Genomic DNA, 15,035 nt, shown 5'->3' with positions numbered 1-15,035 from the left:
AAAAGGTCGTGTAATAATAGCAATAAGTCATAATATAGTCGTAAGAGGCAGCTCAAGAGAGATGTCGACAGTGCCTCAGATGTCTTGCTTGCCTCTTCCTCTACATTTTGTCACTGTTGATGTTTGTGGTCCCATAGACTCGAAATCATACTGCAAAATTAACAACTGTGCCTTGATAGATCTGTCTTCGAGTGGTCACATCGTAAATATGCATTTATCTCTGAACGAGATGCTACGATTGGTGGTCTAGCCAAACGACGACGACAAGACGACGAACTCGCGCAAAGGTGCCACTGAAGAATGAAGTGGCAAAGCACTCCGGAGTCACATCAGTCACGCAATATGTGCGCGGCAGGGTTCGGCAGGCACCACGGCTGCCGAAGAAGCCACGAAATCCGAGAATCCAGATTCTTTCGTTTTGGCAGGAGAATCCGCCGGAAATCAAACCGCTCTCGGTTGCCGAATGCACCCTTAGGCCCTTACCGAGATACCGCCTTCCGTCATGTCCTCAACAACACGTCGCAGTCTCTTCCGACCATGTATAGATCTTCACGACGGTAAAGTGAAGCAGATAGTTGGTGGCACGCTTTCTGATAGCGATCCTGCGACGCTGAAGACAAATTTTGTGGCGAGGTGGGTTCATTCGAACTTCCTGGGACCGAAGTTCATTTGAACGTCTCTCTTTCTATATATACTCTTGGTATCGAACAGTCAATCTCCTGGTGACTTTGCGAGGCTTTATAAAGAAAAGGGCCTCGAAGGTGGACATCTCATCAAGCTTGGGCCCGGGAATGATGAGGCTGCGCGTCAAGCACTCGAAACGTGGCCAGGTTCGTACGCACTTACCTAGCTCATAAATTGTGACCTTCCTGTTGAACAATTTCGAGATCGCTAATACAATCTTGTTAGGTGGTCTGCAGATTGGTGGCGGAATCACCGATAAGAACGCTTTGAGCTGGCTTGAGCTTGGCGCGAGCAAAGTAAGTCCTTACAGAGCCCAAGAGCCTGAATCATATACTAAACAGAGCATCGCAAAAAATGTGCACTTGTTAGGTTATTGTGACATCCTATTTGTTCCCTGAGATGAAGTTTTCTCTTGAACGACTGCGGTTACTTTCCACGCTTGTTGGGAAGGAGAGACTGGTCGTTGATGTCAGGTAGGATGCCATCCGTAACGGGCTGTTTCGTGTGGCACAACTTTGTTCTGATATTATGCGGCGACAAGTTGTCGGCGGAGAGGAGACAGGTGGATGGTTGCCATGAACAAGTGGCAGGACATCACGGACATGGAAGTTCGGCAAGGTAAACCCATGGTCATGATAGTGGTCTATGGTGTCGGGTTACTGAACGCCACACGCGTCTTAGAAACATTGAACTTGCTGTCGGAACACTGCAGGTAAATATTTGGACAATGGATACATTTGACTGAAACTATTGCTGACATCTCTGTAGCGAATTTCTAATCCATGCAGCGGACGTGGAGGGGCTTTGTCAGGGCATCGACGAAGAACTTGTAGCCAGTGCGTCCACCAAATATCCCCCATCATTTGATGCTATAATTTCATCTTTAATTAGAACTGGGACAGTGGGTACGAATACCGACCACGTATGCTGGTGGTGCCAAGGGTATGTTACGGCTTAGAGGTTCAATGGAAGGAACTGATTTCTATACGACCACAGATATTTCGGACTTAGATCTCGTCGAGCGACTGTCAGATGGGAAAGTCGACCTGACATATGGAAGGTATATCCCTCTAGAATTATATGTGATCCATCTCAGCGTGCTCATGTGAATTCAGTGCGCTCGATATTTTCGGAGGAACGTTGGTAAAGTTTGACGATCTTGTGGCGAGGAACGCAGGCGAGAGATAATAAATTGAAATATGACAGTATTTGGGATCATACAGCAGCTCAGAGCGCCATGTATTTCTACTGTATCGTGTATCTCATAACCAAGTATATAGAGGATACGGAACGAGCGATATCGCAGTGGTCGCAGTCGCCACAAGGTAGAAGTGTGGCGGCAGTGGCGCAGCTCAAGTTGAAGCGTGAGAATGGTGGCGGCCGAACTGTACAGGTGGTTTCCCACACGCCTGGAATTGTCGCAGAGACTGTGAGTACGACATCGGCGACAACATTCCCTCAAGGTAATTGGTCGCCCTCACCGTCTCCGCTGTCGTCAACTGTTCTCATACTCCCTCCGTAGACTCTAATCATCATGCCCGGAAAAGTCAAGGCCTACGAACTCCAGTCCAAGTGCGCAAACTGTCGGCTCTTTGAATCTTACTAGACCTGGCGACTGACCTCTGCTCTGCTGTTGAACCTCGATGTTCGTTATAGGTCGAAGAATGACTTGACAAAACAGCTCGCGGAGCAGAAGACCGAGCTCCTCAACCTCCGGGTGCAAAAGATTGCAGGTGGATCTGCGTCGAAGTTGACTAAGATGTGCGTCTCACTTCAGCTCTTCCTTCATTTTCCCCGCTGACCTCGTACTTTGGCGATCAGCTCCACCGTCCGCAAGTCGATTGCCCGCGTCCTTACCGTTATCAACGCTAAGCAACGCCAAAACCTCCGCGAGTTCTACAAGAACAAGAAGTACCTCCCCCTTGACCTCCGGACGAAGAAGACTCGTGCTATCAGGCGGCGATTGACTGCTGTGCGTCCCACCCAAGTCGTTTTCCCCCTTCAAGTCAGCTGAATTATCCATGATCTATAGAACGAGAAGTCGAAGATCACTGTTAAGCAGCACAAGAAGAACATCCACTTCCCTCTCAGGAAGTTCGCCGTCAAGGCATGAGCTCTCCGCTTCTGCTTTCCGGGTCTTGATGAGACGAGTTGGGGGTGAGCTCGTTGTTGGAGTTCTTTCTTTATCATTCGCTGTGTTTTGTGTATGCCGTACGCCTTGACCAACCTCATATGCCGCCCTATGACATGCATTCCAGAGTCAGCGCCCCCCGCAACTGATGCTTGATTCTTCCATGTCTGCTGGGAATTGTGAACAAAATGCTCCGTTCTCCCTCTGGCTCGATCCTGTTTTCGGAAACCGTTCTGCTTCACGGTCTTGCGATCTGGTCATTTCAGGCTCATGTTTTGTCTGCTGCTCAACGCAAACAATGTATCATTTCCCTCTCCGTAAAATCTGCGGCCATGATTGTCCTCCCCAGTATCTTGGTCCTATGCGTATCATCACAGCCAGGCTAATGGCTAACCACACTCCATCAAAAACACGGTAGGTCCTTCCGGCGCCGACCATGAATGCGACGCCTGAAGCTCCAAGGAAAAGCCATCGCAGCGAAATAGGCTCGATTCTATAGCGAATGAAAGCTGAGCATTGGGCCTGCGGAGAGGATGCGATAGACACGGCAACTTACTTCTCACGAGAAAGAAGCGAACTCTGAGTCCAGGATGCATAGTCTACTAGGATGAGCCAGGGGGCTACAGCCCATACATTGTGGTCACCATCAAACGGTGTCGTCAAACCAGCCGTCGCAAGCGTTCTGACCCATACAGCCAGTACAGGTGCGACGAGCGGTAAAAGCCATGTCATCAGGAGGAGGATATGGGTGTTTTGTTGGTGGATATCAAGCGAGGAACTGAGGCGCGCGGGAGATGGCGATCTTGGTGGTGGAGTTCTAGAAGCGGCAGTGGTTTGTCGGGTGTTGGTCGTGTCGGTGGCGCAGGTGAAGAAGTGGAAGATGTAGCAACCCAGGAAGGCGATTTGCCAGGGCACGAAGACGAAGATGAGGGCGAAGATGAACAGCATTGAGAATGCGGTTCGTCGGTGGACTCTTGTGTCTTCTGTTCGTCTACAAGAGGGATTAGTGCTGTCTTTGGTGACTTGTGGTCGAAGCGTCTACCTCGCAAACAAGCGTTGAAGTCTGTTGAATGGCCACATGAAGAGACTTAACAGCCACCAACTTATACATACCATGCCAGTTACGAGGATCAGGAGCACGGGAGCGATAGGGGAAAATATGGCTTGGCCACTGTTTCCAAGTAGGATATTGACGGGCATGGGGATGAGAGAAACGAAGAATGCTGTCACTGTCAGCAGAGGTAGTCTCCTTTTCACGAACGATTCGAGTGACTGGCCAACAGTGGGCATAGAGCCTAGACATACATGAGATCAGCATCGCAGAACGAAATCGAGTAAATTATGTCTTGATACTCTACCTCCTTGTTCATGAACAGCCCATGCATCGAACAGCACCCAAAGCACTACGCCTACCGTCCAACCTGCACATGCGACCCAGTAGCGAGCCGCGACATTCCCCAGGGTACCCCAGTAGTCCACTCGTAAAGCGATGGACTCAATTGCACACCCATCATCGAGCGTTGAGTAAATAGAGAGGTTCATCCCGTTGCCATGTGAAGGGGAATTATGAATGAAAGGCCCGGAGTTATGTGCATGAATAACGAGAGTCGTTTGAGGATGTGTTTCGGAGGCGGCGAGAGAATAGAAATGAGATTCTGGGCCGGCAGCAAGTTGGAGTAGAGGGGGTAGCAACGTTTCTGTAATACGATCGAAGTGATATGTGAATACTTGGACGGATACTCAGAACAAAGAGGAAGAGACGAATGCCTACCATCGCATGAGCGCGAGACAGAAAACTTAGGAGTCAAGCGGTAGGCGAGAAGTGCATCCGATGAAAGCTTCGGGAACTCAAGGATCTGTCTAAGGGATGACCCCTGCACTGATACTGTTACGTCCCTGTGTAAAACGCCTGATGAATTTCAGCCCGGTGTTTCCGTAGAGCAAAATTGGGTGATGACTGACCATGGACAGTAAGATTGTGGGTTGTGCGACCACGGTTATCGTGGATAAAGCCACCCTGGAGCCAACCACGACCATCCGTACCCCGCACATCAACAGCAACCCATCTCTCTTCCTGTATTTCTTCAGCCTCCGGTATATCTGCAGCAAAATAGACGACTCCTTCCGATTCGTCAATGCCCTCTAAAGGAGGAGGTGCCGGACGATCGGGGCCTAGAGTGGGCAGCAGTCGAACGGTAGTCGGCATGAGGATCTCACAGATACCAGTTGACGGCGACCCTCGGCATAGACGCACAGAAGCGGAGAGAGGTAGGGGATATGGCGGAGATACAGACATAATGGATCCTTGCGAGAGATACAAGATGAACTTGCTTGTCGGCGAGCCTCCGATCGGAAGAAAGTAGGTGTGTTGCTCCCTGGGATTCTTCAAAGTCAACTTTTCATCCAGTGTTAAAGATACTGGTGCCGATGGTGTCCATCCTACGTCGTCGGACGAATGATGAGAAAAGGAATGGCCATCGTTCAACCAACGATCAAGCACAGCGATCCGCTGAGAAGGCGTAGAAACAGCGCCCAGTTCTAACGCTGCCCGTGCCACACGCCATCTGACCTGATGGCACCACACCATGACTTGATGGCCGACACCCGTCCAACAACCCTCCAATGCAGTCGTGAACACTGTCTTCCTATATCCCTCCCCATCTGGAATTACGCAGGATTCAGAAGGGATCATCATATCCGTAGCACCACCACAGAGAGACAAGATCGGTGTCATGTCCTCAGCGACAGACACGAGGCTTGATTCGTAGATTTTAGCAATACGGCGATCGAAACGAGCTGGAGGTAGAGTGTGTGGCGTCGACATGGTGATGATAGCTGCGATGTTGGGATTTGGGAGGAGCGAGGTGGCAACTACGCCGCCCATGGAATGTGCCATGATGACGATCGAAGTATTCGGTGGGTATTGGGAGAGGATGAAGGTTATGGCCTTTTCTGTATATGCAGCTTCGGATTCGAGGGTAGGACCATGGAAAGCGGATAGGTCTTCGTTGAATTCGACTACAAAGAGGCCAAGTTCAGCCTACGAACAGGACAGCATCTAAGGTAAAGTCAGTTACACGTACGCGTATATAAATCCAGAGGCCTGTAAGATTGTTTATCGGCAAACTCTGAGGCCACTTTATGTGGGGACTCGTAATATTGCCTTGTGGCGGACGATGCTATGGACCTAGCCTGCCGGGACGAGCCCGCATTACCTGGGATGAACAGGACCGGGACACCGCCCAGCTAGTGTACTTTGAGCACCAATTGACGATACTAGAATAACATTAGGTTCATTTTACCGTCTGATCTTCCCAGCCGACCTCTCGATATAACCATAGAGAATATCGGTCCGCAAGGTGGGTCCATGTTCGGTTGAATGAAGATTGCAAAAGGTATGATGGAGACATGTATGACATGCGGCATCCCTGTGGTGAGAGCGTACTGGGGACCTGAGACGCCGCTTTGTAAAGCACCAGAAGAAGACCCAGGGACAGAAACCCTAGGAAGACTTGCGTGCGTGCCATTGTGGCACCTTGAGGACGACTATGTGTTGTACGTTTCAGCTTTGATGGTGCAATATTATTACCTAACGGTGCATCAAAGAAAGCCTAGAGGCCAGAGTACGACCTGTCAGACGAAGCAAGAAAACGTAGAGTGAGTCCTGGCAACCTGTTGACGGTGACAGAGAGATGCGGTAAGGGATGAACGCGGTGTGGCGCTACATCACTGGATGCGATTTACCAGCGGAGTCCGGACTTACCCGAGGCCCATTGCGAATTTGTGCGGTTTTGAACAATCGTCCCTTGAAGCCGCCCTCGTTGTCTAATGGTCATGACGTCAGACTTCTAATCTGGAGGTTGCAAGTTCGAGTCTTGCCGTGGGTGATGCTGAATTGATGCAACGAGTTTTTGCTTTGCTTTTTTCCCATACTCTTCTGATGTAACACGATGCCGAAGCCCTTGTACTTAGAACATCAATCACTGTGCTGGAATTGCACCTATACAAACAATATAGCAACAACAACCTAAGACGCGACTGGAAAGACCGGGATGAAGCACTGAAAATGAGGAACACTGGTAAGTAGCATAGATGATACAAAGTAGGTTGAGGATGAGGATGAGAGGAGCCAGAAGCGGAGCAGTGCGAAGCCTGAAGATGGAGTGTGAGATGAAGAAGAAGATGTTGAAACCAAGTTATATACCCGAAGCACGAAGGCAATAAAAAGACACGAACAAGCAAGCAAACAAGCAAATATCTGTGATCGTGTTAAAAGAGGCTGATGGATGAGATGGAGCGATTGAAAAGGGGATCCGGGATGGCAGAAGGTGAGCGGTGATATGCGGTAGGTATAGTACATGCAGACCAAGGTACAACAGGAGTTGTTCATTGTCACGGCACACGGCAGGAAGTGCGACTGTGAGGGTATCAGAACGTAGAAAATGACGCTTGATTGGGACGAACAGATTCCGACTCGGAAGCAAAGGATCACATAACGGAGAAAAGGACAGGAACCCTGACGAGAAGGACGAATTCCGTTGAAATACATTTAGATTGATGAGGGTGGACGGTCGTGGGTGACAATGATGACATGAGTATCCCGTTCGTAAGAGACGTAATGTGAGTTGTCCACGATAGCATCAGAGTTTTGGGGCGCGCGTTGGGTTACTGAAATGGTGAACGGCCATCTTAAACGCATGAAACTTAACATGCACGGAGAAGAGCCTGGGCGCGAGCAGCATGTGGGGTATCGACCTACATCATGTGCGGGGAGAATGGATAAATCATGAGTATCCCAGGCTTGAAACAGTACTGTATACGCGTAGAAGAGAGACAGAAATTCTCACCAATAGGTTCGCAGTTTTAAACGTCGAACTATACATATGATTGATCCCGTTCTCTCCCAGGACGCGGGAATAGCGGTTGACTAAACCGTGTTTGTCTGCGAGGGAGAAAAGCACAGAATATTAAGCGCAATGCCCATATAGACCATAAATACGCAAAGAGAGGGTTCTTACCGAGCCCAAATTGTCTAAGATCGATTTGCAAACACCGCATAGGTCCGTTCTTGTCACCCATCTCATGTCCTTCATCATCCATCTCCTCGGCTTCTGCAACCGGATGCGCAGGCGAGTCTAGGGCATCCAGCTCGTCGCTGCAGATGACCATGTGCCTCTCGGAAGGAGGGAAGAGCGAGGTAAGCACGGCCGTCGGAGCAGTTAGTGAGGAACCTTCTTGTGTCCGGGTGAGAGAAAAGAAGGGGACAGCGTAATCCGGCGTGATACGACGGCGGTGACGTGATGAAGGTGTGGGCGACAAAGGAAAAATCGCATAGTGGGATGGTATATCGCGAACGTGCACAGGCGTGAGAGGCTGAGGCGTAGATGGGTTGATACGGTGCAGATGAGAAGGCCTATCAGCGACTTTGCGTGTCTCTAGTTGTGTCCCAGTCGTTGGCAGACTCTCAGCTGATCGAGAGGCCGCAGAAGAAACGAGAGAAGTCGAAGACTGATTTGGGGGAGAGGCGGAGAAATAGCCATCCTCTCCTTCGGACGATAATGAAGTCGACGGACTTGGTGTTCGTGAGGGTGCGTCTTCTGGGGTATCTGAGTACGAAACCTCGCTCTGAACGGGTTTTAACACAGGTATCGACTCGACGTCGACCGTTTTAGGGACAATCAGCTCTGGATAAGCAACCAACTTCACGATTTTGAGCGCCCATACGTCTGCCGCGTCGTCGGCGAGACCCACGCAGGTGAGATCGGTGGGAAGGAGCTGAACGTCAGATGACGACGGGGATAGAGATTTTGTGCGAACAGCAGTGGGTCTAGGTGGAGTTGTGCCAGGTTCTTCCGAGAGGGCAGGTGGTGGTAGAGACATCAGCATAGCCGCTCGACCATGAAGTGACTCGTCTGTGTTACTCCTCGTGCGCGTGAGAACAGCACCTGAAGACAAGTCTAGTGGTGGACCATCGTCCGAGCCACGGAGCGTAGGGGAGTGAAGAGGGGACATTTGAGCAGTGAGGTGATCTGGGTCGGAGCAGTAAAGGTCATATCCTGCAGATGCCAGGATAGGGATAACCTCCTGAAGGCGAACTTGTTTGACCTACAACCCACTGAGAACATGTTGGATTCCGTGGAAAATGAAACGACCTACGAAGATGAAGTCACTCATGTAAGAGGATTGATATAGAATAGAGATGCCTGCTGCCGCCAGAGGTGCGGAGAGCTCGTGCACCCGTGCACCGGCATTACCTGTAGGGTTTTGATTAATAAAGTAGGAGCCAAGAAACCAGGAGACACACCTAGACCACTAGAGTGAGAGTCTATCTGTAGCACTCTCCATGTATCGACGGATACCTCAACCAAGTCCTCTTCCGGCCAAGAGTCCGCTCGACTTCTGCCAGAGGATCCTGACCGTGACCTGATACGTTGCCTGTCTTTCCTTGCGATGGGTTCAAAGTCTCGGAGCACATGGTGTTCACTAAAATACCAGCGTAAGAGCGTATGTGGATACAAAAAGTCGGAGTACCGTACGCAAAGATTGAAAGCTCGACTTGATTGCAAGTGAGATTTAGAAACGAAGGGTTGGGGAGAAGGATTTGACGGATGATGGGATGAGAGAGCTCAAGCAGGCGACACCTTGGAATATGCACCAGTGAAAGAGAAACTGGAAGGAGGGAGACGGTGACTTGCATAGAGGTTGAGGGGGAAGAGGGAGCAGCCATGACGGTCGAAAGGCCGAGCGGGGCTGCTAAAGTAGCGTCGGGCAAAGCGCCCATCCGTCCGCGCCAATTTGAAGTGCATTCACTTTTCGTGATTTACAGGCCCGCATCGTCGGTCCGGCCTGCCTGTGGGTCCACCGTCTCCGAATCCGTCCGTTCCTGTTCCTCTCCAGTCCACCAGCTCCTCCCTCCAGCCTGGTTGCAGCCTGGTAACTTTACCCTCCTTCCCGTTTTGTGAGCACGGGTATGGACGTACATTACCACTGCATCTTCTCCTCCAAGGTGCGATGTCTCTCAGTCATCGTCACCATATCGTGGAAACAGCTCTATCGCCCCCCATCACTGCGCTAACCTCTCTCGCTGACAATTCCCATGGGATTGTCCCCCTCATCTGACTATCAACCGTCGACCTTTTCTTAACCATTCGGGTTATCGCCGCGAAGCGACCTCAACGTTCCTCTAGGAATCTTCTGTTCGCGGGGGTCCACTTTCAGCCCTTCCAACAAAGGTGATAACTTCCTGCACTTTCGTTTTCTTGCCCAGCTCGTCTCTTTTCCTGCACAAGTTGTATCCGGCTATCACTCCAGTGGATTCATACCTTCGGTCTGCACGCTTCCTTCAGACTCTGTTCTTCCGAAAATGAAATGCGACAGTCATTTCTCTGCGATCTTCATTCTAAGCTTTCAATAGAACGCGACTTTGTCACAATCTACTCTCGTTTCCGGTCTTTACTTAGCTTGTCTAGGCTGAACCGACGATATCCTCAGACGCTCCATCATCGTTTACATGCCGGTAGCATGCCGTATCTAACCTAGCTCTTCCGACCCCCCTTTCAAATGAGTACCTTCTTAGCTTCCTCTGACGTCGACTTACCATCTCGCAGCACGAGCTTCTTGCTTCATGGGGAACCGGGAACACTTCGCGAGTTCCCATCACCTTGATCTTCAACCCCGTAAAGTGCTTTGAACGCCTGATTTTGCCAACTCCACTCTTGACCCGCTCCTCCGTGCCTTTCCCCTCTTCATCGACTTCCATCGACGGACCTGATGCAGAACACTCTATTCCGTACGCATCTAAGCGTCCCACAAACGTATCACGAAGCGCGACCACAATAATAGTGGCGAGGGCTACACGGCGTATACTCATGTCACCAGGCTGGACCCGCCCGCGTCTGTCTATCCATAGTTTTGCACGTTCGAACCCCGATGCTTCCTTGCGCCACCTCACGCCATACAATGCTTACACGGCTTGTGAACGCCCACCAGCCCGCAGGCGAAAGAAATCATCTCATGATCCCTTGCCACACCAATCACGCTTCCATAACTCTCGACAGCACGCTTGTGACCAAGACCTGGCTGCTGCTCGAGCCTCAGGTATAGTAAAGTTTCGCAATTTGCAAGCACTTGAACACGACTTGCTCGGCTGACGTTCACTTTACTTCCTTCACTGACAAACCTATGTAGATCATGTAGGATGCGGCACCAATACTTATAATCTTTGCGCTCTGCGTCCTCCATGTGACTCAGACTCAGTAAGTATTCCTCCGCGCTCGGCGGTCTCCCACTATCAAGCTTAGGTGCGCCGTTGAGACACCGAAGACACCGATGCCCATTGGGACCTCCGCCGGCTGCGGCGTATACTGGTCAATGCTCATCGAGGCCTTCGAGGTCCAGGGACACCATTCAACACAAGCTCGCGGCATTCATCTCAGCTATGACATGATCGAGCCTCGTCATGGCATGGCTTGATGGCAATAAGCACGAGCTAACTTTGTGTGTTCGATCAGTGGCCTACGATGGATTCAGAACGAGGGGAAAGACAAGATTCGAACGATCGAACTTCGAGGTCGGGTGTGGCCGGGTGGTCATCTGTGCGTTGCATAGTATGATGGTCCTTCACGCATACGGTATGTCTAACAATGTAACATGACGAACGTTGGCATGCGCCTTATACACGCAGCCGCGGCGAAGTACTACTATAACCTTGTTAATAAAAGATTCAGCTGTGAATGGGTTCACTGTCCTACCTAACGCGAGTCTGTTCCATTCATCCAATGCCTACGCGCACCTGGCCGCACCTTTCTGAATCTACCCACCTCGTTTCCGAAACTGCACTGAAAGCTCGAGTTGCCATCCATAAGAACGAGCTCGGTGGTGCAGGTGGTAGAGCACGCCCGCGTCACATGTGCCTTGTGTACCTGTACGTTGTATGTGGGAGATCCCAGTTCGATCCTGGGCCGAGCTCATGCACTGGCAGGCGTGTTTTTTTTTTACTTGGAGAAGAACGACGGCGAACCTGGAGAACCACAAAGCGGGCGGGCCATTGTTGTGCTCAACGAACGGTCGGAATTTCAAGTCGAGTGTCGAGTCATTCGAGGGTGTAGTATGAAGAATGCTAACCGGGGTAGGCTGAATAGTGTACAAACAACAGGAGAGAAAGAAAAGCGAGAACGAGACGGCAATGCGACTGTGGGGTGCTTAGACGAGTGACGAGTATGTACACGTAGAGGAGAGGGCATATGCTAGAATACCAGCGTGCAGCAGTGCTTACAGGCGCTACGGCTACACAGTAACTAGGGTAGACAGTGCAGAAGAGGGAGAAAAGAGAAACGACGATAGATTGTGTCAGGTCCATCGTTCATTGCTCGATGTGGAGATACAGCGACAATGACAACAAGTCCGTGGTGGGTATGGTACAGTATTCACAACAGTATTTACAACGCGGTCACAGGGGAAATGATAGTAAAACGCAGCGAGGAGTTATGTGGGGAGGAAGTTCTGAATCCTGATTCAGGCGGTGGCGGAGACCTGGGGCGTCCAGCTGGTGTACCAATCATCGAATGGAGGAGGCCCATCTTCGTCTTCGTCGTCGTAATAGGCAGCGGTGTCACTGCACGGTGTCGACTCGCAAGGTTGGGCAAAGCAGTCCTCGGGTGCTTCGATGTCAACAACGTCTGAGGCGGGCGTGCAAGTATCTTCCTCCCGATCATCAGAGACGCACGAGTCCGAGAAATCGCCAAAGACATAGGTAGGAAGCCCTGAGCCCGAGCCCTTGGCCATCAAGCCACAGAGACTCTGCGCAGAAGACGTCGAGACCGTGACCGGGGAGTCAACGTCCCCGTGGAGCAAGTCGTCGACGGACTCCAGAGCGATCGATGGCATAAAGTTGAATCGTCCAACTCCATCGTCCGTAGGCGTAGAAGGCATCGGCGTTTCCGGTCTCGAAACCGCCAACGCCTCGTCCTGCATCTGGCCAGGATCCATCGTATAGTCATCGAACACTTCCCAATGCTCGACATGGTGGCTCTCCCCCGCGTCAACCTCCGCCTCCACTGGTGCTTGGTCCTCAGGCCACGACGTCGCCGCATGTGTATCGGTCCAGTGAGGCTGTAGTTGCGCCAGTGCCATATACTCGTAGTAGTACTCTGCACTGAACCCATAATACCAGTTTGGTACACAGAGATTATACCCTGTCGCGCACTGGTACGGGGTGCTGTTCCTCTCACGAGTCGCAACCTGTTCAGGTCCCATGGGAGGCGGCTCGTTGATGACAATATGAGGGGCGGTGAAGGGATTTTCTGAGGGGAGGACAGTGGTACCGCAGTAGCGTACCATATCGGCGAGCAGGGCCTCAGCTGGATCGGTCCATGTGAAGGCGTTATCGTCGAGAAGGGTTTGGAGGGAGGGGCTGAGTGTCTCAAGGACTTGCGGGGCACGACGGGCTGCGAGCTCAGCCTGCAACCATGTATGTACATTAGCCTTCTGGAATCATTATAACGCCAGCAGTGAATATATACGCACGATCTGCTTGCATCGCTGTCGGTGTATAGAGGTCATGTGTTCGAGAGTGTCCAGGCTGGCTGAAATCTAATGGAAGTGTCAGGGAAATGCGATAGTTCGAGGCGAAAGGTGATGACAGACCTGACGCTCGAACTTTGAGCGCGAGAAGACCTTCAAAGGCTCATTATCAGGGATCTCCCCTATCTCTCCGCAGCTCATCTCTGCGTAATCAATCTCTTGCTCGATCTGTGCTGGCTCGACATACTCCACGGGCTCAGGCGTAGCCGCCTTCATCTCCCATCCGCCGGATTGTGGCACCATCAAGAAGCCCGGGTTTTGAGGGCATGGATGCATGTTATAGGCGGTGAAACAATCGTTCCAGTCAAAAGGTGGAGGAGTGATTACGATGTGGGGTGCGACTTCTGGATCAATAGAATCTAAGACAAGGTTACGACGATCCATTGAAAGTGTGCGGAAGAGGTCCTGTAAACGCCACAAAGTCAGACTTGTCCAACGCGTGAGACACGAGGGTGGGTGGCTCACTTCGTTTGTTGCGGGAGGAGTGTATGTTTCATACGAAATGTACTGGATGGGAGAGTAGTCATAAACAGACTGACACATTCGAGCCAAAGGTTCAGTGACGAGTTGTATGATGGGGAGGGGGACGATAAAAGGGAGACGCACGCCATAGTCAGCCTCTGCTTCTCTTTCGACAGCCTCCGAGACATCCGAATCACTGAATAGATCGCTGCATCGTTGACAATGAGGGTTGCCCTCGTTACAGCTGCAGTAAGACACGTCCGACTCGATCTTCAAAACAGCCATATCTGAGCACGCGACACGACCAGGAGGCCATAAACAGTCTATGCTCAGACGCACCATATGTTCAAGCTCGCTCTTCTCGTCGTCATTGTCAGCTATCTGGATAATGACGCGCTCGTCGAAGTCGTATGAGCGGGTGGCGCGCTTTGAATGATGGTCGGCACGACTCTCGAGGTCGTGGGACGCGTCGTTGACGCGTTGTGGCGCGGGTTTCTCGGTTTGGGCACGCGACGCGCTCGTGACACGCTGGTGTTGTGCGGATTTGTGCAAAAACATATTGTACGAGGTTGAAGGGTCGAAAAGCGATGGCGTTTGGGGGAATGCGGACGGGTGCTAGGAGAGAGGGTGTTATATAGGAAGGAGAAAATGGAAGTCGAGGACAGGAGAGCGCGCCTGTCGCAGCGGCACCGCACAGGATCGGGAGATTCTAGACCGGGTGGCGCGAGATTGTGGCGGCGGTGTCAGAGATAGCAGAGGGCTCGTCGCGGCAAACGTTCGAGATAGCAGAAAGTTTGTAGCGGGAAAGGGTACAGTCGCGATTGCAGGCTAGGTGGTGGTCAAGGTGAGGGATGGGGTGAGAGCTGGGGCCGAGCGGGATCGTTTATCAATGGCGCCTGGCTGTGACCAGCGCTTTGGTCCGAGGACGTGAACGCGCCACCCTGTGCCGTCGCTTTGAGACCGTCCTTTGTTTTCTAAAATCACTTGCCTCGCCTCGCGCTGCGATATCGCCATCGTGACTCTCGGCTGTTGATCTTCCCTGGAACAGTGAAACCGTGCCCTCCTCGACGTCGTAGTGGCCATACGGAGTTCTCGACTCGATTTCGTTAGGCGTCGACGTCGAGCTTGGCTTGCTTACGGGGATAGCTTACATTTCGGTTATCCTCGATCGCAGCTT

The 15,035-nt window shown here is 51.5% G+C and overlaps 5 protein-coding genes and 2 non-coding genes across 7 annotated transcripts; 4 read left to right on the top strand and 3 right to left on the bottom strand.

The window, feature by feature from the left end:
* Nucleotides 1-483: 483 nt before the first annotated feature.
* STEHIDRAFT_81173 (Phosphoribosylformimino-5-aminoimidazole carboxamide ribotide isomerase) lies at nt 484-1,967 on the top strand. The gene is made up of 10 exons (XM_007305244.1): nt 484-633; nt 712-830; nt 910-980; nt 1,054-1,157; nt 1,226-1,302; nt 1,366-1,396; nt 1,453-1,520; nt 1,576-1,626; nt 1,681-1,744; nt 1,800-1,967. The coding sequence occupies exons 1-10, from the start codon at nt 503-505 to the stop codon at nt 1,870-1,872; spliced, it is 789 nt and encodes a 262-aa protein (XP_007305306.1). The 5' UTR covers nt 484-502; the 3' UTR covers nt 1,873-1,967.
* A 251-nt stretch (nt 1,968-2,218) lies between these two features.
* On the top strand, nt 2,219-2,797 carry STEHIDRAFT_59995 (ribosomal protein L29; the record flags this gene model as incomplete). The annotated part of the gene is made up of 4 exons (XM_007305188.1): nt 2,219-2,256; nt 2,341-2,445; nt 2,506-2,656; nt 2,717-2,797. 4 exons carry the CDS (start codon nt 2,219-2,221, stop codon nt 2,795-2,797), a joined length of 375 nt encoding a protein of 124 aa, XP_007305250.1.
* A 321-nt stretch (nt 2,798-3,118) lies between these two features.
* STEHIDRAFT_60128 (GPI-inositol-deacylase) lies at nt 3,119-6,342 on the bottom strand (the record flags this gene model as incomplete). Its single annotated transcript, XM_007305204.1, has 8 exons — nt 3,119-3,308; nt 3,372-3,824; nt 3,867-4,110; nt 4,174-4,512; nt 4,587-4,724; nt 4,778-5,833; nt 5,899-6,061; nt 6,118-6,342. The coding sequence occupies 8 exons, from the start codon at nt 6,340-6,342 to the stop codon at nt 3,119-3,121; spliced, it is 2,808 nt and encodes a 935-aa protein (XP_007305266.1).
* Nucleotides 6,343-6,629: 287 nt separating this feature from the next.
* Nucleotides 6,630-6,702, top strand: STEHIDRAFT_t172. Its single transcript has one exon. It is a non-coding gene; the product is annotated as a tRNA-Arg (tRNA).
* Nucleotides 6,703-6,863: 161 nt separating this feature from the next.
* Nucleotides 6,864-9,522, bottom strand: STEHIDRAFT_147982 (uncharacterized protein). Its single transcript, XM_007305592.1, has 6 exons — nt 9,352-9,522; nt 9,120-9,298; nt 8,972-9,069; nt 7,834-8,920; nt 7,663-7,757; nt 6,864-7,570 (listed from the first exon to the last, which is right to left on the bottom strand). The coding sequence occupies exons 1-6, from the start codon at nt 9,510-9,512 to the stop codon at nt 7,520-7,522; spliced, it is 1,671 nt and encodes a 556-aa protein (XP_007305654.1). The 5' UTR covers nt 9,513-9,522; the 3' UTR covers nt 6,864-7,519.
* A 2,161-nt stretch (nt 9,523-11,683) lies between these two features.
* Nucleotides 11,684-11,783, top strand: STEHIDRAFT_t173. Its single transcript has one exon. It is a non-coding gene; the product is annotated as a tRNA-Val (tRNA).
* A 145-nt stretch (nt 11,784-11,928) lies between these two features.
* STEHIDRAFT_169522 (uncharacterized protein) lies at nt 11,929-14,480 on the bottom strand. Its single transcript, XM_007305591.1, has 6 exons — nt 14,198-14,480; nt 14,003-14,128; nt 13,862-13,930; nt 13,460-13,801; nt 13,340-13,405; nt 11,929-13,273 (listed from the first exon to the last, which is right to left on the bottom strand). The coding sequence occupies exons 1-6, from the start codon at nt 14,414-14,416 to the stop codon at nt 12,329-12,331; spliced, it is 1,767 nt and encodes a 588-aa protein (XP_007305653.1). The 5' UTR covers nt 14,417-14,480; the 3' UTR covers nt 11,929-12,328.
* Nucleotides 14,481-15,035: the final 555 nt, after the last annotated feature.

The sequence above is a fragment of the Stereum hirsutum genome (genome assembly GCF_000264905.1).
Source record: "Stereum hirsutum FP-91666 SS1 unplaced genomic scaffold STEHIscaffold_9, whole genome shotgun sequence".
In the NCBI taxonomy this organism is placed as follows: domain Eukaryota; kingdom Fungi; phylum Basidiomycota; class Agaricomycetes; order Russulales; family Stereaceae; genus Stereum; species Stereum hirsutum.
This window is presented reverse-complemented; position numbering and strand designations above follow the sequence as displayed.